The 22,817-nt window shown below is 60.6% G+C and overlaps 2 protein-coding genes across 2 annotated transcripts; both read left to right on the top strand.

Moving 5' to 3' along the window:
• The first annotated feature begins 1,007 nt into the window (after nt 1-1,007).
• On the top strand, nt 1,008-4,513 carry LOC119158473 (pepsin B-like). Its single transcript, XM_037410461.1, has 9 exons — nt 1,008-1,086; nt 1,202-1,352; nt 1,795-1,912; nt 2,193-2,311; nt 2,920-3,119; nt 3,268-3,390; nt 3,471-3,615; nt 3,913-4,011; nt 4,275-4,513. The coding sequence occupies exons 1-9, from the start codon at nt 1,031-1,033 to the stop codon at nt 4,425-4,427; spliced, it is 1,164 nt and encodes a 387-aa protein (XP_037266358.1). The 5' UTR covers nt 1,008-1,030; the 3' UTR covers nt 4,428-4,513.
• A 2,183-nt stretch (nt 4,514-6,696) lies between these two features.
• TFEB (transcription factor EB) lies at nt 6,697-22,805 on the top strand. Its single transcript, XM_037410660.1, has 9 exons — nt 6,697-6,919; nt 19,419-19,663; nt 19,745-19,999; nt 20,088-20,168; nt 20,833-20,953; nt 21,149-21,205; nt 21,654-21,729; nt 21,876-22,023; nt 22,365-22,805. The coding sequence occupies exons 2-9, from the start codon at nt 19,469-19,471 to the stop codon at nt 22,803-22,805; spliced, it is 1,374 nt and encodes a 457-aa protein (XP_037266557.1). The 5' UTR covers nt 6,697-6,919; nt 19,419-19,468.
• Nucleotides 22,806-22,817: the final 12 nt, after the last annotated feature.

Below are 22,817 nucleotides of genomic sequence, written 5' to 3'. Positions count from 1 at the left end.
CTAAATCCTGAAACGGGGCTATTCAGTCAGGTAAAACAACAGCCAGAGTATTGGGAGTCATGGTCTGTGGCCGAAGGGGACAGGGAACACCCTGGCCGGGGGAGGCTCAGGTGACACCACTCTTTCCTGGAATCTGAACTCATTTCTTAGAAGCTCTTTATCCTTGGAGCTCATTATCAGATGTATTAATAGCTCTGTCATTTCACCGGAGAAAGGACACAAACTCCTCTGTGCTTTGTGTCAAAATATTGACACAGGCTGAGCGCAGCAAGACGGAGATTAGATGGGTGCGGATAGCAGCGAAGGGCATTCCTCCCCTCCTGCGACATGGGAGGTTTCCCAGAGCTGAAGCTCTGGCAGCCACGGTGGCAGGAGGGGACAGGCGAAGGCTGGCCATGTCCCTGCTGGTCTTTGCTCTTGCCTTTGTTCCCTGCAGGATCTGTCCAAGCAAAGGCAGATCCATCAGGATGCCATGGAGGAGGAAGGGGTGCTGGGGGCTTTCCTGAGCCGCCAGAGGCTCGAAGCACCGGTCCAGTGCCGGCAGCTGGGATGGAAGGAGCAAGGCTCCAAGGGGACCCATCCCCACCGCTGGCAGGGACCGGGGAGGCTGCAAGTGCCCTGCAGCAAAGGGCAGCGGGGCTGCTCCTGCCCGACCTTGGACACCAGCGTCATAAATTTCCATTTGCCATAAAGGGTGTGTTTTGCTTTTGCTTTATGGAAAGATCAAGCCGGTGCTGAAGGCGAGAGGAAATCACTTCTTGCCAACAACAGAATTTTGCTTTTTATCAGATATCCCGTGTTTGGTCTCGGTATCAGAGGTACTGGCTGGTGTGTTGGCGCCTGAGCAGCCGGGTAAGGAGGCACAATCAAGGCGGTTGCGGTGATAAAGGCGCTGCAAGCATTGGTGCTGGCTGGGCGCAGCGATAGAGGAAAGCGGTGTCTTGAGCACTATATATACTCCCGGATATATATACCCTGCCCCGGCCGAGGCGGTGCAGGAGCTGCCATGGAGCCACTGGCACCCAGAGCCATGCGGTGGCTGGTGCTGGCCCTGCTTTGCTTCCAGCTCGGAGCTGGGTTGGTGAGGTGAGCCCTGGGGCTGGGCTGGGTGCGAGGGTGCAGGGCTGGCCCTCAGCACGCGGAGGTGCAGGCATGGATGGGGCCACCCAGCATCTCTCACTGCCATCTCCATCCCACGCAGGATCCCCCTGAGGAAAGGCAAGTCCATGAGGGAGCTGATGAGGGACAAGGGGGTGCCGGAGGGTTCCCTGAAGAACCTCAAAGGCGACCCCGGTAGGAAATACCAGTTCAGTAATGCTGTGACTTACGAAGCGCTAACGAACTACCTGCATGTAAGTAGTAAAGCTTTTCCTTCCTCCTCTGGGTCGCCCAGCCCTGGTTTTTGGGGATGCCCCCCCTCCTCTCCCGGCTGGCATGGGCAGGATCTGTGCTTCGTAGCCTGGCTCCGAGGGCTGGGTGATGCTGGGAGACAAAGGCAGGAGGCAGCACGGCTTATCCTGAATTGATTTCCCTTCGCAGAAAGAGTGGAGTGGGATGGCTATAGGGCAGGGCTGCCCTTGCCAGCCTGACTTTGTTGTATCATAGGCAAATCGTTGCCCCGTTCCGTGCTTTAGCCACCCTGGGTGCACTCAAGGACTACGAGCCCTTCCTACGACCCCTGGGCAGTTTGGGTTTCTCAGCTAGCAGAGGGCAGAGAGCTGAAAACTCTCATTCAAAGAAACAGGCAGAAACAGACCGACACCCCCCACCCCACCCCCCTGCTCTTGTTCACAGTCCTTCTACTTTGGGGAGATCAGCATCGGGACCCCCCCGCAAAATTTCCTGGTAATCTTTGACACCGGCTCTGCCAACCTGTGGGTGCCCTCCACCTACTGCCAGGATCCAGCCTGTGGTGAGCATCCCTCGGGGGACGCGGCAGAGCCAGGGGGCCAGGGCTCCCCACCCTTTGGTGCACTCAGACATCCCTTGCGTGCTGGGGATGGAGCTGTGACAGGGAAATTGGGGACAGCCGGTGGGGTTTGGTGTTTGCTCTGCCCGGTGACACCGGCGGGGCTGGTTTGGGACAGCCCCTTCCCTGTGAAGCTCCTTGCTGGGGATTTCTGCCTGTGTGGGGACCGGGATGCTGAACCCAGGGCAGGATGTGACCTGGGGGCTGTGACGTCTCCCTGCAGTGAATCATAACAGGTTCAACAGCAGCATGTCGTCCACCTTCTCGAGCATCGACGTGACCTACACCCTGCGCTACGGGTTTGGTGACGTGGCGGTGGCGCTCGGGTACGACACCGTGACAGTAAGTGACGTGTTGCATCGGTGTGTTGCTGTAACGGGGGTAAGAAGGGACGGTGGTGGTGATCAGCCCAATCTCTGTAAAAATTTACGGCGCAGCTGCAAGTACCTTCTTGTTTTGGCTGTTAGTGCCTGGATCTCCCATGTAGAGCTGATGGCGTGTCTGCATAAACTCACTCGGAGACCGCAAACTGACTTTGGCTGAATCCCCTGGGATTTTCATCGCTGCTTTGGGCTAAGGGGTGACAAAACATCTTTGGCCGTGTTTGTTTTTTACACTGATGGCTGAGCTTTGTCATTACGGGCCAGAAGAAATGTTCTGTTGCGAGACTTGCGTGCAATGGAAGTGCGATTTTAAATCAATTTAACGGAGGCAAAACTCTTTTTTGTGGCTGGTTTTACGAAATAATAATGGTGATGGCACAAAGACTATGAGCCAGGCTGCTCCCGATTCCATCTCCCATCTGGGGAAGAGCTCAGCACCTCTCAGTGCAGACTTACCTTTGTGACCTGCCTGGCCACCCCTGCCTCTCCCCAGAAACTCCCTGGTGGGATGCTGCTGTCAAGGGGGATGTCCCAAATCATCTCCCAGCATCTTTCCTCTCCCTCCAGATCCAGAACATTGTCGTCAGTAACCAGGAGTTCGGCCTGAGCCTGGATGAGCCCAGCAGTCCCTTTTACTACCTGGACTTCGATGGGATTTTGGGCATGTCTTACCCAGGCATTGGCATCAGTGGTTACAACACGCTGTTGCAGAACATGATGCAGCAGAACCAGCTCGAAGAACCCATCTTCAGCTTTTATTTCTCACGGTAGGACCTCTGACGGCAGGTCTCCCTCTTGCATAGAGCCAGCCTGGATCCCACCCTTTCTCCCACTCTCCATCCACATGTTCTCCCCACACACCGCTTGCCACTGGGCAGCCTGCCTGATTCAGGGTTTAATTTTGTGTCTTTCCAGCAACCCGACGTATGAGTACGGTGGGGAAGTCGTCCTCGGAGGGATTGCCTCGCAGCTGTACACTGGGGAGATTTTATGGACTCCTGTGATCCAGGAACTCTACTGGAAGATCGGCATTGAGGAGTGAGCACTGCACGATGGCTTGGAGCAGATCTTGGAGGCACGGGAGCCTTTTCTGATGCTTTTTCTGCTGCTGTCTCCAGGTTCTCCATCGGGCAGTCGGGCACGGGCTGGTGCAGCCAAGGCTGCCATGGCATTGTGGACACCGGGACGTTCCTGCTGACCATCCCAGCACAATTCATGTCAGAATTCCTGCAGGCACTGGGTGCAGTGGAGAATGACTACGGGGTAGGTGGGAAGGATGCCCTGTGCCCATGAGGGGCTGATGCCACGGGATGAAGATGTGTCTGGGTGGTAATGCTGAGCTGTGGAGGGCTCCTGGCATCTCTGGAGCAAAACTGCAGAGCTCTATCTCCCCTTGCAATGGGAATTCTTCCAAATATGTTAAACCCACATCAGCGCAGCCCCGCCGAAGTCAGAGCTGTGCTGATCCTTAGGGAGCATGGCTGGGGTTACAGCCAGAGGAAGGACAGTGCCCAGCCCAGGGGGTCCTGACCCCTCTGCCCCTCTTTGCTTCTTTTGCAGTTCGTCGTTGACTGCAACAGCGTCCCGAGCATGCCCACCCTCTACTTCGGCATCAGCGGAACCCAGTTGTCGCTGCCACCCTCTATCTATGTCTTAAACGTAGGTGTGATTTTATCATTCCCAGCCTCGTAGGGCAGTTTTGCTCAGGAGAAAGTCGGGAGTTTCTTTTCAAACGCAGAAGCTTCCAGCAGCCCGAGTGCCGTATTTCCCAGCACCTAATTTCACGGTGCTTTTGCGTGCCTGTATGTGACTGGAAGGGGGATCTAATCCTGCTCCGGGCCAAAGCAGCCGTGAAGGCATGGGAAACACAAATCTCCTGTGCTCCTCACTGGCACTAAAATGTGTTCCTTTTCCCCCGGCAGAACGACGGCATCTGCACCGTTGCAGTCGAGAGCACATACGTGCCCTCTACCAACGGCCAGCCGCTCTGGATCCTGGGCAACATCTTCCTCCGGCAGTATTACTCCATCTTCGACTTGGCAAACAACCAAGTTGGCTTTGCCCTGTCAGCCTAGGGATGCTGAGCATCGCCCGTGGGATAATTTGTCCCTGCAACACTTTATTCTCCCTTGCATCTGTGTACAGTGATGAGTAGGCTCCAAATCTCCTGAAGTGAATAAAAAGGCTACGGATGTAACCGCCCTTGTGTCTCATTGGGCTGCGGCTGAGCAGGATCTGGCACAGCTCTTCCTAATAAAACAACAAAATCTGAGTTCATGCTCAAGGTTTCCAAGGGCTGACTGGGCTTTCCGGTGAGCGCGGAGCCTTTCGATTCGCAGCAATGACAAATTTGGGGTCACCCTTTTGATTGGAACCCGGATCCCTGCTGGAGCTCGCTGGGAAAGCGGGGTGACCAGGAGAAATTCAGGCTGCACCATGTGCTCAGCCGCAGCTCGGGGGATGCCAGGGCTGAACTGGTGCAGTCGCTGGAGGCTTCAGGAACCAGTTCAGAGCAGGATGAGCCGCGCCAAGGAGCTGCGTGTGAACAGCTCCCAGTTCATTAGGTCTGGGGGAATTGCCCACACGTATTTGCAAATAAATGAGGGATTAAAAAGTGTCAGGCGAGGACACTCAAGCTGAAGAACCCCCCCTGGTTTTGTTCTTGAGGGATAAATCTCTCCATTGCTGCAGCCCAGAAGGATGGGTGATGAGAAGAAGGGGGGGGGGGGGGACGGGACATGCCATGCCTGGGTTGCAGTGTGACCAGTTCGGGGTGTCTGGATCCCCCCCAAGAGGAGATGCAGCGTCAGACGGATGGGGCCAGCACCAAGTGCCTGAGCCAGCGCCGAGGCTGGTCCTCGAGGTGCAGCACGGGGAGATGCACGGGAGCTGCGGCACCCAAGGGCCCCATCGCTGGTTGCCTGACACCCACCTCCCAGTCAGATGACAGTCACCCCACTGGGGCATGTGACCGCCCGTGAAATCTGCTGTTTCCAGCCAAATCTGCCATGGCGGGTCCCGTGGAGCTCCCAGCCACGGAGAGGGAAGCACCGTCCTGCTGCCACCCCGGCAGCCCGTGGCAGGGTCACGCCGTGCCCTGGGGGACTCGAGGTGCAGTGGGATGTGCTGGTCCCCACCGCTCCCCCCTGCTGCAGCGTCCCCCGCAAGGGGCTGCATGACCACGGTGCAGGGAGTGGTAAAACCCTGGTGCGAGGGGCTTGCACGACCCCAGTGCAAGGAGCTGCATGACTGTGGTGCAAGGAGCTGTGTGAGGGTGCAAAGGGCCGTATGATGCCAGTGCAAGGAGTGGTAAAACCCCAGTGCAAGGGGCTGTGTGACCCTGGTGCAAGGAACTGCATGATCCTGGTGCAAGGGGTTGTGTGACCCCAGTGCAAGGAGTGGTAAAACCCTGGTGCAAGGGGTTGCATGACCCTGGTGCGAGGAGCTGCATGACTGTGGTGCAAGGAGCTGTGTCATCCCAGTGCAAGGAGTGGTGAAACCCTGGTGCAAGGGGCTGCGTGACCCTGACGCAAGGAACTGCATGATCCTGGTGCAAGGGGCTGCATGACCATGTTGCAAGGAGTGATAAAACCCCCGTGCAAGGGGCTGCGTGACCCAGTGCAAGGAGCTGCATGACTGTGGTGCAAGGAGCTGTGTCATCCCAGTGCAAGGAGTGGTGAAACCCTGGTGCAAGGGGCTGCGTGACCCAGTGCGAGGAGCTGCACAACTGTGGTGCAAGGAGCTGTGTGATCAGGGTGCAAGGGGCTGCATGACCCCAGTGCAAGGAGCTGCGTGACCCCAGTGCAAGGAGTGGTAAAACCCTGGTGCAAGCAGCTATGCGACGCTGGTGCAAGGGGCTGCATGATCCCAGTGCAAGGAGCTGCGTGACCCCAGTGCAAGGAGTGGTAAAACCCTGGTGCAAGCAGCTATGCGACGCTGGTGCAAGGGGCTGCATGATCCCAGTGCAAGAGGCTATGCGACTGCAGTGCAAAGGGCTACACGACCCTGGTGCAAGGAGCGGTAAAACTGGTAGAACTCCGGTGCAAGGAGCTGCACGATCCCGGTGCAAGGGGCTGCGTGACCCCAGCACGGCCCTGCCCTCGCCCCCTGCCCCGGCACCCACCTCCTGGCCCGCTGGGGGGGCGGGAGGCCCCGTTGTTGGGAGGGAGCCACTCACCCATCCCCCCACCCCCCGCAGTCCCCGTCCCCCCCCCGCTGCTGCGGCCCGGGCGGGGACTACAGCTCCCGGCAGGCACGGGGAGCGCGGCCCCGCTCCGGACTACAGCTCCCGGCGTGCTGCGGCACCGAGCGGGCCGCGCCGTGTCGTGCCGTGCCGTGCCGTGTTGTGCCGAGGCGGGCCGGGCCGGGCGGGCAGTGCTGCCCTCCCTCGGCGCGGGTGCAGCGGGGCCGAACCGAGCCGAGCCGAGCCGGGCCGAGCGGAACCGAGCCGGGCCGAGCGGAGCCGAACCGAGCCGAGGGGAGCCGAGCCGGGCCGAGCGGAGCCGAACCGAGCCGAACCGAGGCACTTCGTTTCCTTCGCCGTTCCGCTCGCCCCCGCAGCCGCCGGGTGAGTGCAGCGGGGCGGGGGGGGACCGGGGGGGACCGGCCGTGCAGCGGGACCCCTCGGGTCGGAGCACGGTTTTGGGGGGGGGGGGCGGATGTCGGGGTGTCCCCCTGGCCCATCCCGCGGTGCTTGGAACTCGGGTTGTTTCTGGGTTTTTTCCGCCTTTGCTGTAAATAATAACGCCCCCCCCCGCCGCCCCCGGCAGCGGCCCCCGCTTACAGGAGGCTCCAGCCGGGCCGTGGCTGTGGCTGCACCCCTGTGACTCCCGGGGGGACGGGGGTCGGGGGTCTCCGGGTGCCCCCTCCGAAAGGCCGAGGGTCCCAGGGGCTGCCAGCCCCTCCGGCAGCCGAAGGTGACTTGCCTGGGTCGCCTTTACCAGCGCCCCCCCCCCCCCCGGCCCCCGCAGCGTTTACCCCACGCGTGGGGAAACTGAGGCACGGATGCTCCAGCCCTCGCTGCTGACAGCGCTGGGTTTGCTGGGGGGGTTTCCGTGCCCCCCCCCCCCTCATCCCCCGGGACAGGCTGCAAATTCCTCCCGGCCTGGGGAGCAGGAGAGTGCGGTCCCCCCGGGAGCTGGCGGCCCCCCAACCCTGCTGCTTTTGGGGTCTGCAAAAGGCCAGGGTGGGGGTGGGGGTACCCCATGTCACCCAGCTTTTAGGGGATCACCAAGAGTAGCTCCCCCCCCCCCCCCCAGCTTGCAACCAGCAGGAGTTTGAGGGGGGTGTAGGAGGGGGCTGCATTTCACCTACAGCCGCTGATTAATTATATTCGTGAATTAATTGCAAAGCAAAAGAAATCGCAAAAGGAAAGATTACGACAGCCCTCATGCTCATGCCCTCTAAAGCCTCAGTGAGTCAGATGATGGGGAAATTTACTTAAAAAAAAAAAAGAAAGAAAAATGAGAGAAAATATGGTGGTTGTTGTGCTCTTTTAAGATAAATAAATAAGCCTGTGCAAGTCCGGGGACGAGCAGGACCCATTCCCAGGAATCGCAGCGCTTCTGCGTGTTCCCAGCCCTTGGGGTACTGGGGGGCGGGGGGATTTTGTGCTTTTTTATATATAACAGCAGAGAGTGAAAGTGTGGAGTTTGGGGGATTTTTTTTTGTTTTTATTCCCCCCCCCCCCCCCCCCCCCCGTTTAGTTTCCCCTGCCATGTTTGCTTGGCTTCATGCACGGCTGCTCCTCCGGCCGGAGGAGGGAGCGGGGCTGGCGGCGGCTGAGCCTGCGCTTACCTGCTGCTGGGGGATCCAGTGGGAAAAAAACCCTGGATCGGTGGGCTTTTGGGAATTGGGCTGCTGGAGTTGAGAAACTACCAGATTTAGGCTCTAGGGGTGGGTGACGATGGCCGGGGGTGGGCGGCTGCACGTGCTGACCCCGCGGCGTGCGGAGGGGTGCTGGCGTGTTTTCCGAGGGATGCTGGGTTTGTTTTCCGAGGGATGCTGGGTTTGTTTTCCGAGGGATGCTGGCTTTGCCTCCCGAGGGATGCTGGCTTTGCCTCCCGCCCTTATCAGTAGGAAACCGCTCCGGGGTGGGGCTGGCTGCCATGGGGCGACTCCAGCATCCGGGTGTTTGGGATGGAGGTTGTGATTCCAGCCAGGTCTTTATTTCTTTTTCCATGCTCCACGGCGCCGAGTTTACGGCACGTGTGTGTTCCCGGTCTCCTGCCCTGCCATCGCCTTTGCCGTGACCAGGTTTCCCTGTTTGCTGGGTTTCGGCCGTGCTGTGGGGAAAGGGAAGAGCCCTGCGTGTGCAGCGACAAAGTGATGAATCATCGGAGCAGGGGGGACATTTCCAGGGCTGAGGGTGGGGTGGCCCTGGAGCCCAAGCGGCACAGCCCTGCGGGGAAAGAAACAGCCACTGCAGGGAAATGGGGCTGGGGAGGCCATGCAGGGGGTTCCCCCCCCCCCCCCCAAAAGCACGTGTCGTGGTGGTAGAAATTCCCTTCTGGCTCCCCCTGGCTCTCCCCGTGTTGTGGGGTGCCGCAGGTGGGGCTGGGGTCTTGACGTAGCGATGGTGCAGGGGGATTTCAGCCTTGGATTGCTGTTTCTCCCTCCTTTCTGGGGGGTGCGGAGGGATGGTGGGGGGTGGTGGAGCTCTCCCAGTGCCCATCCCCATCACCTCTGGGCTCTGTCCCTGGGGACAGCTGGTTTAGGGTTTTTTTTTGGGGGGGGACCTCAAGCCGCCCTCACCGAAAGGGAGCTATTTCATACTGCCCTGCGTGGGGTTACCCTGCTCCCCGCTTGAAGAGGAACCGGGCTGGGGGGGTGGGTAGGGGGGGAGCGACTTACCGGGGTTGACTGAGCGCAGCGGTGTCCCTGGTGTGGGTGCTGCAGCCCGGCAGTGGCACCGCGCCGCTGGCACGTCCCTGGGGCAGCACCCTGGTGGCATCCAGTGACTGGACCCTGTGCCGGTGTTGACCCGTGGTGGCCATTTCATGGCAGCTTCCCTGACCCTCTGTTTGCTGTGGGAGATTTACAAGGCTTTTCCCAGCCGCGGGAGCCAGCGCTGGCTGTTTTATAGACCCATAAAAGAGCAGAGGCTGCTTGGAGGTGCAACACGTGCCTGCCGCTGCGCTGTGCCATGCTGGCTCCAGCCCCACGGGCATCCCGTGGTGGCCTTTCTGCGGTGGCATCACCTCCATGAGCCCAGGCGAGGCAGCAGCTCGGTGAGCCGTTGTGCGGTCCTGGTGATCACTGGTCCCCAAGCCTGTGATTCCCAGGGTGAGTGTGGTTTTGTCACCCTCGCAGCTGAAGCAGGGGAAGGTGCTGGCGGTGTAACGCTTCGAGGGATGAAAAGGATGATTTCTTTGTGAACACACAGGAAATAAGTGCTCATCCTTTTTTTTCCCCCCCTATTTTTCCCCCCCACTGGTGCATCTAGGAGCCGCGATGTTTCCCCCGGATTCATTGCAGGGTTGGTGCCTGGCACTTGGGTTTCACTCAGGGTGGGTTTGCGGATTTGCGTGCACATAGGGTCCCACGACGTGGTCAGCCCAGGGATGCAGGAGGCTTGAGTCCTGTGCTCTAGGATGAGCTCCAGTTCCTGCTCCTTGCCTTCCAGGAGTTGGCTGGAGATGGAGGTGGCACATTGCTGAGAAAAATGGGAACGATGGGCATGATCCCGGCACTGATACTGGCCCCAGTCCTGTCCAGCGGATGCTGACAGCATCTGTGGAGAAGCCTTCCCTTCTCCAAGCATCTTCCCCCTCACTTTCTGCTGAACAAACAGGCAGCGGAGTAAAGCTATAAATATTAAACTGCAAAAAAAAAAAAAAGAAAAAAAAAAAAAAGAGGGAAGAAACCACACAATTTCCCTGCAGGCAGAGGAAAAACGAGCCCTGAGTGACAGAGGTGAGCAGGGCTGCACAGTGCCTGCCTGGAAGCAGCTTGGCATGCTGGGGGGAGGGGGGGGGGGGTATCCAGCCCAGGAGGATGGTGTGGGGCCAGATCCTGGCTGCTGGGAGCTCGTGCTGTGCCGTAGGTCTGTTGGATGGAGGGAGAGCCCAGCAGCCCCCAGGGGAATGGGCGATGCTCCGTGTCTGGAGGTGCAGCGTGTGGGTCGGGAGGCATTTTGGGGAGGTAGGTGCTATGGGGCTGGGAGCAGGAGAAGGGGGACAAGCACCCCAGCGTGGCCCAGGGGATTTGCAGTGGGTGGTGTGTGGGTTCGCCTGGATGAGGTTGCCTGGGGAGGGTTCGAGGTCTTTCAGTGGTATATCCCAGCCCCACGGTGCCTACAGTCTTTGCAAGGAGGCTGTGGCATCTTAAAGACTCCTCGAAGAGTTGCTCTCGGGGTTTTGTCACCCTTCCTACACGTGCATTCAACCCCAAACAAACTCCCCGCACCCTGCTGTCTGCTGAAATCCCCTCCTTTAATTAAATCAGCCAACTTTCTTTCCAGATAAACCTGAAACGCCCAGGCAGCATCCTTCCTCCCTGCCGGTTACATCCCTCTTTTTCCTTCCCATACATGGTCTTATGTATATATATGTATATGTACACTACTAACGAAAGTGATTTACTTATATAAACACTTGCGAAGCCGAAGGTTTCCCATCACCCAGCCCCGGCTCCGTCCCTTCCCCTCGGCTCGGCACAGCGTTATCCCGGGAGTCTCCTTCAGTTTTAAATTCTCCTTTCCGTGCACGGCTGCACCTCCGGCACAGTTAGTGCAGCTGCTGCGGTAGTGCCTGGGTGCCAAAATCAGCAGGGCTGGGGGGCATCCGACCTGGGCACCTTCAGACCCCCCCCTGCCACATCGGGAGCAAGCAGAGGGGCTGCAGGGGGTCCACAGCACAGGGTCGGGGCTGGGACACCTCGGTGGCAATGGCTGGCAGTGAGCTTTGGGACGGGATGGGGAGTTTTTGGAGCCTTGGGGACAAGTGACGACAGCAGCTCTGGCTTTTTGCCAGGCTCTTTCCTTGAGATTTTGGGGGAATTGCGTGAGGAGGGGGCTGCAGCCGGGTCAGGCTGATGGAATGGGGTCTGCAGCTAGCTGGCGTGCAGGGAGCATTTTCCCTGCTCCCAGCTTGCAAACCCCCGGGAGGAGCGGAGGTTGGGTGCCAGCGGGCTCGGTGCTGGCTGCAGCTCCCGTCTTATCTGCAGCGGGGTGGGTGCCATGCTCAGCCCTGGCCCCCCCGGCTGCTCCTCGGGGCCAGCTCCAGGCTCGGAGCAGGTGAAGATCTCGCCTGGAGAAAGCCCAGCCTGGTGGGAAAGAACCTCTGGGCTCCTTCATGGTCAAACCGGTGTAACTCGTGCCAGGGAGGCGGCAGCACCCGTCGCGAGGACCCGACCCGGTTGCAGCGGCACGGTGCCAGGGCAGGGGCTGGATTGGCAGCGGGGGCTCCTGAGAACCGAGTTTGACCTTCACGGAGCAGGAAAGCACCGGGCTGAGCTGGGGGGCAAGAAGGGGAGAGGAGAAACCTTTCCTCGGCGGGTAAGCGGCGATGGCTGGGTGCTCCCCCCCAGGCATAAGAGGTGCTGCCGGGGCTGGGATGGCAGCGGGCTGAGCCCGGGGGCTGTTTGGGAGGACAAGTCACAGGCTGTCCCCAACTTGTTTATTCTTGGGGCTGGAGAACAGCTGTGGCTCCCATGGACGGGGAGGCTGCGGCGCTGGGGCTGCCGCCTGCGGTACAGTTACATGAAATCGGCCGCCTTAGAAGCCTCCTGGCTGGGTGCTGGGGACTCACGGGGTGTATTTATAAATATTACCTCCTTCCAGCAGCATGGGGCCGTGGTGGGAGGGAGGAGGGATGGGGAGGTGCTGGGAGTGCCTTTGGTACGGGGAGGAGGGAGCACGGGGTGGCCACTGTCACCTTGCGCCTTCTGCTCATGGCAAGTGGCACCGTGACCTTGGGGCATCTGGGGCTCAAGGGCTGGTTTTGCTGAGCGTCCCTACTTTCCGGGGTGATTTCTAGGATTTTTGGGTATGTAGTGCCTCCAAATCCCAGTGCTGTGCTGTATTACATCTGCCCTGCTGTAAGCAAGCCGGGGGCCAAGGATGGTGCTGTTCTACCAGTTCCCCTTATTGTTCATTTATGCAGTTATTAAAAAAAAAAAAAACAACAAACAAATTAAACAACCAACACCCAAGTTGCCCGGAGTCAGCCGGCGCTGGAGCAGGATGGGGTTCGCTCTTTGGCCAGGGGTTGCACGCAGAGCCCTGCTCCTGGCCGAAGCGAGCAGGACACGGCGTGGCAGCACGTCCCTCCCCGCCAGCGTGGCCGAGGCCCCTCCAAGGTCACCCCGCTCCTCTCCGTGCCTCCCCGCTGGAAGGCGGACACGGTACGGACACGATACGGGGCTGATTAATCACTCAGCCCGGGGTGGTGCTGGGCTGCAGCGGGTCCCCAGCCCCTGCACTGCCGCTGCCTCGTCCTCGCCCCAGGAACGTCCTTCTGCCTGTTAACACTTTTATTTTTAATTGCCGCTGTCGAGCGGGGAGCGGGAGGGGAGGGCAGGATCCTGTTGTCTCAGTCTGTTTGCGCTGGCGGGCTGTGAATTCCCCGGGCGGTCAGTCGGACAGTGATGTTTCAATCAGGGCTCCTGTGCCCTGCCAGCCGCTCTGCGGGAACCACAGAGGCAGGATCTGGCCCCACCGTGGTGGTGTCCCCCCGTCTCCCCCAGCCCTGCTCTGGGGACCCGGCTGGTGGGTGCCAGCCTCCACCTGCCATGCTCAGCCAGGGGGATGGCGTGCGTGGTGTCCCCCAGGTGTGCCACGCTGGGCAGAGGGGCTTTTTGGGGTGAAGGAGAGGTGTCAGAGCAAGGCTGTGTATTATTAACCCCGTAACGGCTGCCACTCGCAGGTGGGCACCTGTGGGTATACTGTGGCACCACCAGAACCAGGGGGCCTTTTTATGGACCCCATTTATTCTGCCCTGGGAGTGATGCTGTGACAAGGGACGCTCAGTCCTGGCTCTTGGTACCCAGGGAGTGATGCTTTTCCCTCCACTGGGTCCCTGACACCTCCCTGGTGGGTCAAGCCTACCTGGGCAGTTTGGGGACCGCTTTAGCCGGGGTCCTGCTGCCTTACAAGACCTGCATTAATGTTTTTACTGTGCTGGATACCTGGGCCACTTCCAGGGGCGGTATTTAACGCATGGAAGGGAAAACATTTGGCCTCTGACCCAAACGCCTGTTAACAATGTCGCGGTCCACGTTTCTGAGATGCCGGGGCTAAAAACAGTCCCAGTGACTCAGTCTCTCGCTGGCATTGTCAACTGACCCTGGCTTTCATTTGCCAAGTCCCTCCGCCTTCTCCTTCTCCCTTTCAGGGCTGCGTGCTTGCCGCACAGGGAAGGTGCCTCTGGATGGGGCTGGGGTGGCTCTGGCCATCCACCTGCCTGACCCATCTCTTGCCTGACCCGTCTCCTGCTGGGTGGGTGATGGGGAGGGCAATGCTGCTCTCTGGGGTTGGAAACGGGGCCGTCCCCGCTCTTTTCCCACCACCCCATCCTCATCCCAGAGGGGCGTAGGCTGGATGGGACCCCTGGAGCCTCTGGTCCAGCCCCAAGTGTGGCCGACGTTGGCGTTGGATCGGGGTCTCCAAGCATGGAGGTTGCTCCGCTACCAGGGTTTGGCCACCTTTATGGTGAGGAATCCCCTTCTGATACCCTGGGTTGGACCCTGTGCCACTGCCCCTTTCTGGGGCTGCCAACCACAGCACTGCGCTCCTCCACGTGCCGATGAAGATGAAAGGACCCCGGCCTCCTTCCTGCTGGGTGCCAGCATTACCCGACCTCTGACACCACGGCTATGCTGACATGGCATAAGTCATTCCCGCGGTGGCCTTGCCAAGTCAGGGCGAGTTCCCCAAGGGAGAAACTGTGGGGCTGGTCCCAGCTGCGCGGGAGTAGAAGGTTGCTGGCCATGCTGCTGGCATGGTGGCACGGTGGCACAGCAGTGGCTTGCTGGCCTGGCCCAGGAAAGCTTCTCCAGGGGGGAAGCAGGGGAGCTTGATCTGCTCAGGGTGTGCAGGGAGGTGCTGTGGTGCCCTCATGGGATGCTGGCACCCCCAGCATGGGTGCAAAGGGGATGCGGTGCAAAGAAGATGCAGTGCAAAGCAGCTTCGCACAACAGGGCCATGGGGGGTGTCCCCGGCATTGTGCCAGCTGCATGGGGTGTCACACAGGCATCCTTGTCATCCCTTTATCCTGGCTGGTGCTGGCCATCGCTGGCATCGCCATCCTGGTGGGGACCAGCTGTGGGTGCTGGAGGGGACCACATGTGCTGCCCAGCGGGGCCAGATCTGGCTGCGTGATGCTGGTGCTTAGTCTGCATCTGCTCGGGGCACACGGAGGGTGAGGGGTCCCTGTGCCAGGTCCCCTGGAGTCACAAGGGATGGCTTTTGCCCCTCGGTGTGTTTGCAGGCAGGGATGCCACTGCAGGAGGGGACATGATGGGGTCTGGCATCCCGGAGAGCCCAGCGGCGGTGGCTGCATCTATTTTTGCCATGCTTTTTCTCAGCTCAGTTGCTAACTCCTGTGTTGCAGTGAGAAAAACAAACAGGTTTGGAGGTTTTTTGCAACTTCCCCCCCACCCCCCTGCACACCCTGTGTGGCTGCTACCACATTAAAAGCGGGGTCCTGAAAATGAGGAAACACGGGACCAGGGCTGGCCCCAGCAAGGAGCCCGGAGGAGCTGCAACCAACTGGCCCTGGCACCTGGACCCCCCCAGCCCTGCCATCCTGTGTGCAGGTAACCCCTGCCCTGTTGTCCCCCTTCTGCAGGGTGGCAGCAGAGCCTGTCCCTGTGCTGGGGACACCCACGGGGTGGCTTTGCGGGTGCCTGGCTGGGTGGCAGCTGGGTGCTGTCGGAGCAGATCTGGGTGCGGAGCAAACACCCGCCGTGCTCCCAGCTGCCGGGATCCAGCCACCCAGCGCCTGCCTGAAACGGTGGTGGGTGCTTCCCCCTGCCCGGGCTGGGGTGTGCCGGGCCCCCACGTCCCCATCGTGTCCCCCCCGCCCCGGCATTTGAAAATGACAAACGAGGAAGGAAGGCTCAGTGGGTGCTTGCTGGCGGTAGCAAGAAGCGGAGCTGCTCTCGCTTCTTTCTTTTCCCTTTGCTTTTCGCTGCCCTCTTGGTTATCAACGAAGCAGCCCAGAGCGGCGGGTGGGTGGGCGGCATGGCCCCCGCCCCAGCTCCCCTCCTTCCCCGGGGGTCCCCACTCCCGGCTGAAGCTGCCGATTGATTTTTCCGCTCATAAATGGTCACGATCGACCAGGAAATAAACACGCGCGAGGGAGTGGGGCTGGGCAGGCGGCGCCGGGGTGCCGTGAGTTTGGGGGTTCTCAGCTCTGTCTCCAGGGCTCATCCCTCCTCTCTTCCCCTCCAGCTTTCCAAGGGCTGGGCAGGAGATGTGTTGCGTTCGTGGGGATGGGATGTGCCCGTATGTTACAGGCAGGGCAGGCAGCGTGGGTGTCCCTTCCCGGTGGGCTGCCCAGGGAGGGTAACGCGAGCCCCCTGGATTTTGCAGGGGCTAAATCTGGAAAAAGCTAAATCAGCTTTTATTTCTAACCCACACCTGGGGTGGGGTGCTGCTCTGGGTGTTTTGTCCCTTTGGGGTGGCGCTGGGTGCCCCACGCTGGCTCTCCGCAGTGGGTCCGTGGGCAGCCCAGCCCGGTGTGTAGCAGAGCAGCATCCAGTGTTACTCCAAAAAAAAAGTCCCGGTGGCTGTCACAGCCTGGGTTGGGGTGGTGGGGGACAGCTCGAGGCTGTGCAGAGTCCTGCAGGGATGAGCGAGGGTCAGGGCAGCTCTGGGTGCCACTGGGGATCCTCTGGCTGGAGCTACCCCTGAAGCGCTGCCCTGGCACGGAGGGAGCGTGTTGGGCTGTTGATGAAATAACACCCCCAGAGGAAAAGCAAGAAAGGTCCAGAAATAACCGTGTTGCTAAATAGCAGCAGAGATATTTTGAAGGGAGATTAATTCCCTGGCTCCAGCCCTGCACGTTGTCCCAGTGGTGGGTCTGGTGTGCGGTGGTGGAGCACAGCTGATGCCTGGCAGCCCCCAGGCGCTTGATGGAGCCCACCACTCTCCGGCACCCGGGAGGTTTTCCCTCGAAAAGCTGCTCTGGATTTGGGGTGCAACCCTGCAATGAAATGGGCTTAGCTTTTTCCTGCACCCCAAGAAGGTGGAGGCGGTGTCACGGCGTTTTCAGAGCACAGGCTGAGTTTCCTTTGGGAAATCGGCCCCTTTTCCCTGCATGCCTGGGTTGACCCAGGGCTGGTGCTTTGGGCTTCCCTGTGGAGCTAGGGTCAGGATCCGCCCAGCTCCACGGCTTCTCCTGCTGATGGGCAGTGATGGGCAGTGCGCCCTGTGCCCTGGGGCAGGGGGTCGAGAGCCCACCTGGGCCATGGAAAAGCCGCCCTGTGTCCCCCCAGACAGGAAAGGTGGAGTTGGGGTGTGGAGAGGGGCCGAGGCTGTCCACCCGTTCCCTGCTTCCTCCTGCTTTCCCACCCCTCTTGTCCCTCTGCATCCCTTTCCTGTTGCTCCATCGCCCACCCGGGGCCTCCCACCACCTTCCTCCCTCTCCTCCCCTGCTCTTCCCTCCCCATGACTGATGGGGACGTTGCCTCAGCAGGTGCCCTGGCAGCACCCGCTGGGAAACCCAATGCCCAGGCATGCCCTGGCCTGCCGCGCTGCCCGCTCGGAGCCAGGCAAGCAGCTGCCCCTGCGCTGGGACGGACCCTCGCCGGCATCTCCAGGTGGGGACCAGGCTGGGGCTGCCTCTGGCACGGCGACGGCTCCAGCTCAGCGGGAGAGCCACTGGGCATGCTTTTTCTGGGATGCCTTCCCAGGAATAACGGGCATCCTGGATGGAGCTGCCATCCTGCCTGCTTGATTTCTGTCCCCCTCCCGGACCAGGGGATGGCAGGACGTGCACCCCGGGGTGGGGTGCCTGTACCGTTATGTCGGCAGGGTCCCCATCCTTTCCAACTGCCGGCTGCCACCCTCCCGACGGGGTTGACTCAGAGCGAAAGCAGAAGCTGCTCAGTGTTTCAGGGGGCAGGAGGGAAGCCAAGCAGAACTAAGCAGGTTATTTTAAACCGGACCTAATTTTCCCCCTCTCCTTACTAGGCCCAGCTCTGGCCACCCTTCCCCATCCTCGCCCTCGGCAGCTCCTCTTTTTGGGAGCTTCCCAGTGGAGAGGGCAGTGCTGGGGGGGTCCTGCAGCCAGGCAGGGTGGTGGGACTGGGGCTGATGGGGGTGTGTGGGTGCTGTGCCGTGCGTGGCTGTGCCTCGGCACGCTCTACTGGACACCCTCCTGCCCCCCTGTACCGGCTGCCCTTCCTGAGAAAAGCCTGGACTCCCCCAGCTCTGCAGCGGGGCAGCTCCGTCCTCACCCCTGACACCAGGTTTCCCCAGCACCAGAGGTGCCAGCCTCTCCATCGTCCCCCGCCTCCTTGCACCCATCCAGCCGGGGTGCCCGTGCCGCCACCCACGGGCTGTGCTCAGCTCACCGTGCTTTGCAGGGCCGTGGGTAGCTGCTTGCTTGTGAGCATAGGGTCTGGCTGCAAAGTTTCTTGTGCACGGCCTGAAATCTCTTTTCTGCTCTCCGCCAGGGCTGGAAGCCCCCCGAAAATGCCAGCCTTGCATGGCCCCCCGCCTCTCCCCCTCCCTGCCCTGGCCGTGCGGCGTGAGCTGGGTTTGCAAAGCGTGGCCAGTCCTTCCACGCTGTGCTGGCTCATCCCATCTCACGGCTCTTGGAGGCTTTTCCTCTCAGCCTGCCCTTAATATTTGGGGTTATTACGTTCGCCGTCTGCATCAGCTGTGGTTTTACCCCCTTCAGTCTTGTTTCATCCGCTGCGGGCTGTCCCCAGCGTCGCTGTGTCCTTTTCCAGGGCTCTGCTCTTGTTCGTCTCAAACATCCCCCTGTGCGCTCCTCTAAGGCCATTTGTGACAGCCGTCTTAACGAAGCTCCGATTGATAACTGTCCCAGGCTCCTCGTCTCCCATCCCCCTTCAGACGGGCCACCATGTCTAATTAATTACCTTCCTCTTGCCGTTCAATAGCGGGCTCTTGATCCATGTAATCGTATTGCTGTCCATGCTGGCTTGATTTAATTTCCCCCTTAGGATATCGCGTGGCACCGTGTTTCAGATGCCTCACCGAAACCCCGGTGTGTGTCGTATCCACCGCGGCCCCTTTGTCTGCAATTACACATTGTGTTTAAATAGCAAAACCCTCCAGATTTGTCTGGTTACGCTGCTGCAAAGCAAACCCTGGGTGTTTGGCTCCTGCCTGTTCCCCTGGCAGCGTTTGCTCTGGGTCCTGTGCTCCGCTTTCCCTCCCGCCCTGTGGATGCTGTGGTCCAGACCCCATCATCTCCTGCATCCCCATCCCCGCCTGGGAAACCAGCCTGGTGGAAAGCCATCGTGGTGCCCTGGGGAGCCCGGGTTGGGCAGCTCCCCCCACCCTGCCATCCTCTCCCCCCCCTCCACGGGCCGCCGTCCCCTTTGTACGGGGGAACAAGGGCTGGTCTGTGCGTGCGGGGGCCTCGCACGCCTCCCCCCGCGCTCGCGTGCCGGCCCCGCACAGAAGCTGCGTTGTTCGTCCCGCGCCGGAGCTGAGGTTTTGGGGCGGCCGTGCTGAGGGTTAGACCCTGCCTCCAGCTCCTGGCACCCACCAGCCTTTTCTTCCTGCTCTTCCCTTGCTTTCTCTTTCCCTTTCGCCCTGCTCCCAGGCTCTGTTTTTTCCCCCCATCCCTTCTTGCTTTGCTCTGGTGTTTCGGAAATCGGTGGCTCAAAGCCCATCGGTGGCTCCAGCTGAACCCGGCGGTACGTGAGTCCACACACAGCCGTCTCTCCCGGGGTGCCCCGGTTGTCCCCAGGGAGAGCGGTGGCATGGTGGGAAGCAGCGGCAGGGGGGCAGACCCGTCTGTCTGGTGTTGGGATGATCGTCCTGGATTAGTTACCGGCTGCTACAGGTGCTCCGGGAGGTTTGCTCCCTCCTCGTGCCTCAGTTTCCCTGCTACAGAATAGGCTGATGTGCCGTGTCTTCCTCTCAGGGTCACCTCTGTGCCCGGTGGGCACCCGTGTCCCACCCCCTCGCTGCACCATGGCGTCCCGCATCGGTCTGCGGATGGAGCTGATGAAGCAGCAAGCGCAGCAGGAGGCCGAGAGGGAGCGTGTGCAGCAGCAGATGATGATGAACTACATGCAGCAGCAGCGGATGCCGGTAGCCTCCACCCCGGCCATCAACACCCCCGTCCACTACCAGTCCCCACCGCCCGTGCCTGGAGAGGTCCTCAAGGTACAGCGCTGGGGGTGTCCCCCCGACCCCAGAGCTGAGGGGAGACCCTGCGGGGGTCCCTGAGGGTTTGTCTCCTTGCAGGTCCAGTCCTACCTGGAAAACCCCACCACGTACCACCTGCAGAAGTCGCGGGATAAGAAGGTTCAGGCTTATCTCTCTGAAACCTATGGGAACAAGTTTGCTGCCCACGTCAGCCCCGTCAGCCACTCGCCCAAGCCACCCCCCGCCGCGTCCCCCGGCGTCCGACCCAGCCACGTCATGTCCTCCTCGGCGGGCAACAGCGCGCCCAACAGCCCCATGGCCATGCTCAACATCAGCTCCAACCCCGAGCGGGAGGTGAGGGGATGCCACCGTGCTGCTGGCGGAGGCAACCGTGCTGGAAAGGGCAACGAAGCCCACTGGCACCTTGTGCTTTCCCTTTCAGTTCGATGAGGTCATCGATGACATCATGCGCCTGGATGATGTTTTAGGCTATATGAACCCTGAAGTCCACATGCCCAACACAGTGAGTCTTCTGATGCGTGTTAGAAAGAGATCAGACCCCGGGAGGGAGGGTGGCCTGGGGGTCCCACAGCTCCATGGTTGCAGGGATGGAGGTGGCACAGAGGGGACCTGTCCTGCCACATCCCTGCAGTGATGTCCGGGTGCCAGCCCAACCAGCCTCGTCCCTGGGAGGCAGTGAGATCTCCCTTTTGCAACTGCGAGAGCCAGTTCAGCTTCTTCTCATCTTTAACGGCAGTTGGGAGCCCTTTTATAAAAAGCCAGAGAGACGGGAGAGGGGTGCTGGGAGGGACCAGGCGTCTGCTGCAGCGTGGGGGGATGCTAGTGCCAGGGGAGGTTTCCCAGCCAGAAGCTTCCTTGGAGCGACACCATTTCCCAGGTTGGATCCGTATGACAGCTTGTGCTTCCCAGTGGGATTCATCCTGCCGAGCCCTTCTCAGATGTGATTCATCTGCCCTATTTTAGATGTTGGCCGTGGGAGGGGATCAGCTGTGCCCTTTGAAGTCCTGTTTTCTTTGCGACTCTGATTATAGCTGGTTTAAGGGCCCGGGAAGGCAATTACACCCGCTTGGGCTGCGCACCCACATCCTGGAGGCCAGGCATCTGGACTGGAACCCCGATCCCGCGGCCCCGGATGGAGCTAACCTGCCTGTCCCTCTGGTTTTCAGCTGCCGATGTCCAGCAGTCACATGAATGTCTATAGCGGGGACCCCCAAGTGACAGCCTCCCTCGTAGGTGTCACCAGCAGCTCCTGCCCTGCCGACCTCACCCAGAAGAGAGAGCTGACAGGTACGTCCCCAGCCCCAGAGCTGGCGGGGAGCTGGCAGTGACAGCAAGTGCCAAAACTGGCCAGGGTTGTCCTGTCCCCGTGGGTGGGGAGGGTGGCTCTGAGGGTGCTGGGGCGCACCGACACCAGCCCGGGATGCTCGTGGGGCGAGATGCAGCTGCGTCCCCTCTGGGTGACGTTGTGGGTCTCCGTTGCAGATGCTGAGAGCCGAGCCCTGGCGAAAGAGCGCCAGAAGAAAGACAATCACAACCTGAGTGAGTTCGGCGCCGGCTGCCCACGGGTGACCTGGCTTTCCCTCCCCGACCCCTGCAGCCCTTTCACTATCGCTGTTCATCCTCATTCTCCCTCCCTCTGAGCTGTGTCCCCCTTCCCATCCCACCTCACCCTCAGGAAATACCCCCTCAGCCCCCTGCCCTGGCTCCCTCTTTCCCGGCTCTGCAAAATGCCTGCGGTGCAGGAGGCACCCTGTTGTCCTCCTCGTTAGTGCTGGGGGAAGGTCGGTCCTGCTGGGGTGATGGATGGGAGCAGGGTGCCAAAGAGTTGGTCCAGGAGGTTTCTTATCCCGAGCCCCCTGATGCCGGAGGGTCCGGCTGGGGCCTGGCAGTGGCTCCCAGCCCCGTGAGCTGGGAACAGCAGTGTGGCCAGTGGGAGCTGTGGGACACGGAGCCTCCTCACCACCAACCCTTTCTTCTCACCCCGCAGTTGAGAGACGGCGAAGGTTTAACATCAACGACCGCATCAAAGAGTTGGGGATGCTGATCCCCAAGGCCAATGACCTGTACGTATCGGTGGTTTCTGGGGGGCTGGGGTAGCTGTGCGTCTCGTGGCAGGCAATACTTGCAGAGGGGCTTTTTGGTGGAGTTGGGGTGAGGGGACACGTTGCTGGCATGCAGGTGGCAAATCTTTTTCCATCCTGCACGGCAGGGACGTGCGCTGGAACAAAGGGACAATCCTGAAGGCGTCTGTGGACTACATCAAGAGGATGCAGAAGGACTTGCAGAGGTCGCGAGACCTGGAGAATCACTCGCGCCGTCTGGAGATGACGAATAAGCAGCTGCTGCTCCGCATCCAGGTGAGCTTCCCTGTGCTCTCCTCTCCCTCCGCTCTGCTCCAGCCCCACGAGCAGCTCTCTCCTGCCTGCCGAGGGGACAGGCAGGGACTCTCCTCCCTCCTACGGCTGTCTAGTCACCAGGAACAAAGTCTTCAGACAAACCAGACGTCTGAGGCTCAGGTCACTGCAGTGAGTGTTGGTGAGCTTTGCATGGCTCATCATTTTGCATCCTTCACCTCTGCCGTGGGCTCCTTCCCTGTGAGCTTCCTGGTCCCTCTGTCCCTGCCACCTCCATGAAGGCCCCTGTGCCGTGTCCCCGTGCGCGATGTCCCCACCAAAGACCTCCTGTGCTGTCTTGGCAGGAGCTGGAGATGCAGGCGCGTGTCCACGGGCTGCCCACATCCTCGCCCTCGGGTGTCAACGTGGCCGAGCTGGCTCAGCAGGTGGTCAAGCAAGAAGCCAGCGGGGACGAGGGGACGCTGGAGCCACTGCTGCCACCCCTGGACCCCGAATCGCAGCCGCAGCCAGCGCTGCCTCCACCACCCCAGTCTCCCTACCACCAACTGGACTTTACCCACAGCCTGAGCTTCGACGACGGCTCCCGGGGCTTCCCGGACAGCCTGGAGCCTGGTCACAGTGCTTCCTTCCCATCCCTATCCAAGAAGGAGCTGGACTTGATGCTGATGCAGGACACCATGCTGCCCCTGGCCTCCGACCCCTTGTTCTCGGCCATGTCCCCGGAGGCTTCCAAGGCGAGCAGTCGCCGGAGCAGCTTCAGCATGGAGGATGCAGACATGCTGTGACGAGGAGCTGCT

This window comes from Falco rusticolus, chromosome 17 (genome assembly GCF_015220075.1).
Source record: "Falco rusticolus isolate bFalRus1 chromosome 17, bFalRus1.pri, whole genome shotgun sequence".
NCBI classification, from domain to species: Eukaryota; Metazoa; Chordata; class Aves; order Falconiformes; family Falconidae; genus Falco; species Falco rusticolus.
This window is presented reverse-complemented; position numbering and strand designations above follow the sequence as displayed.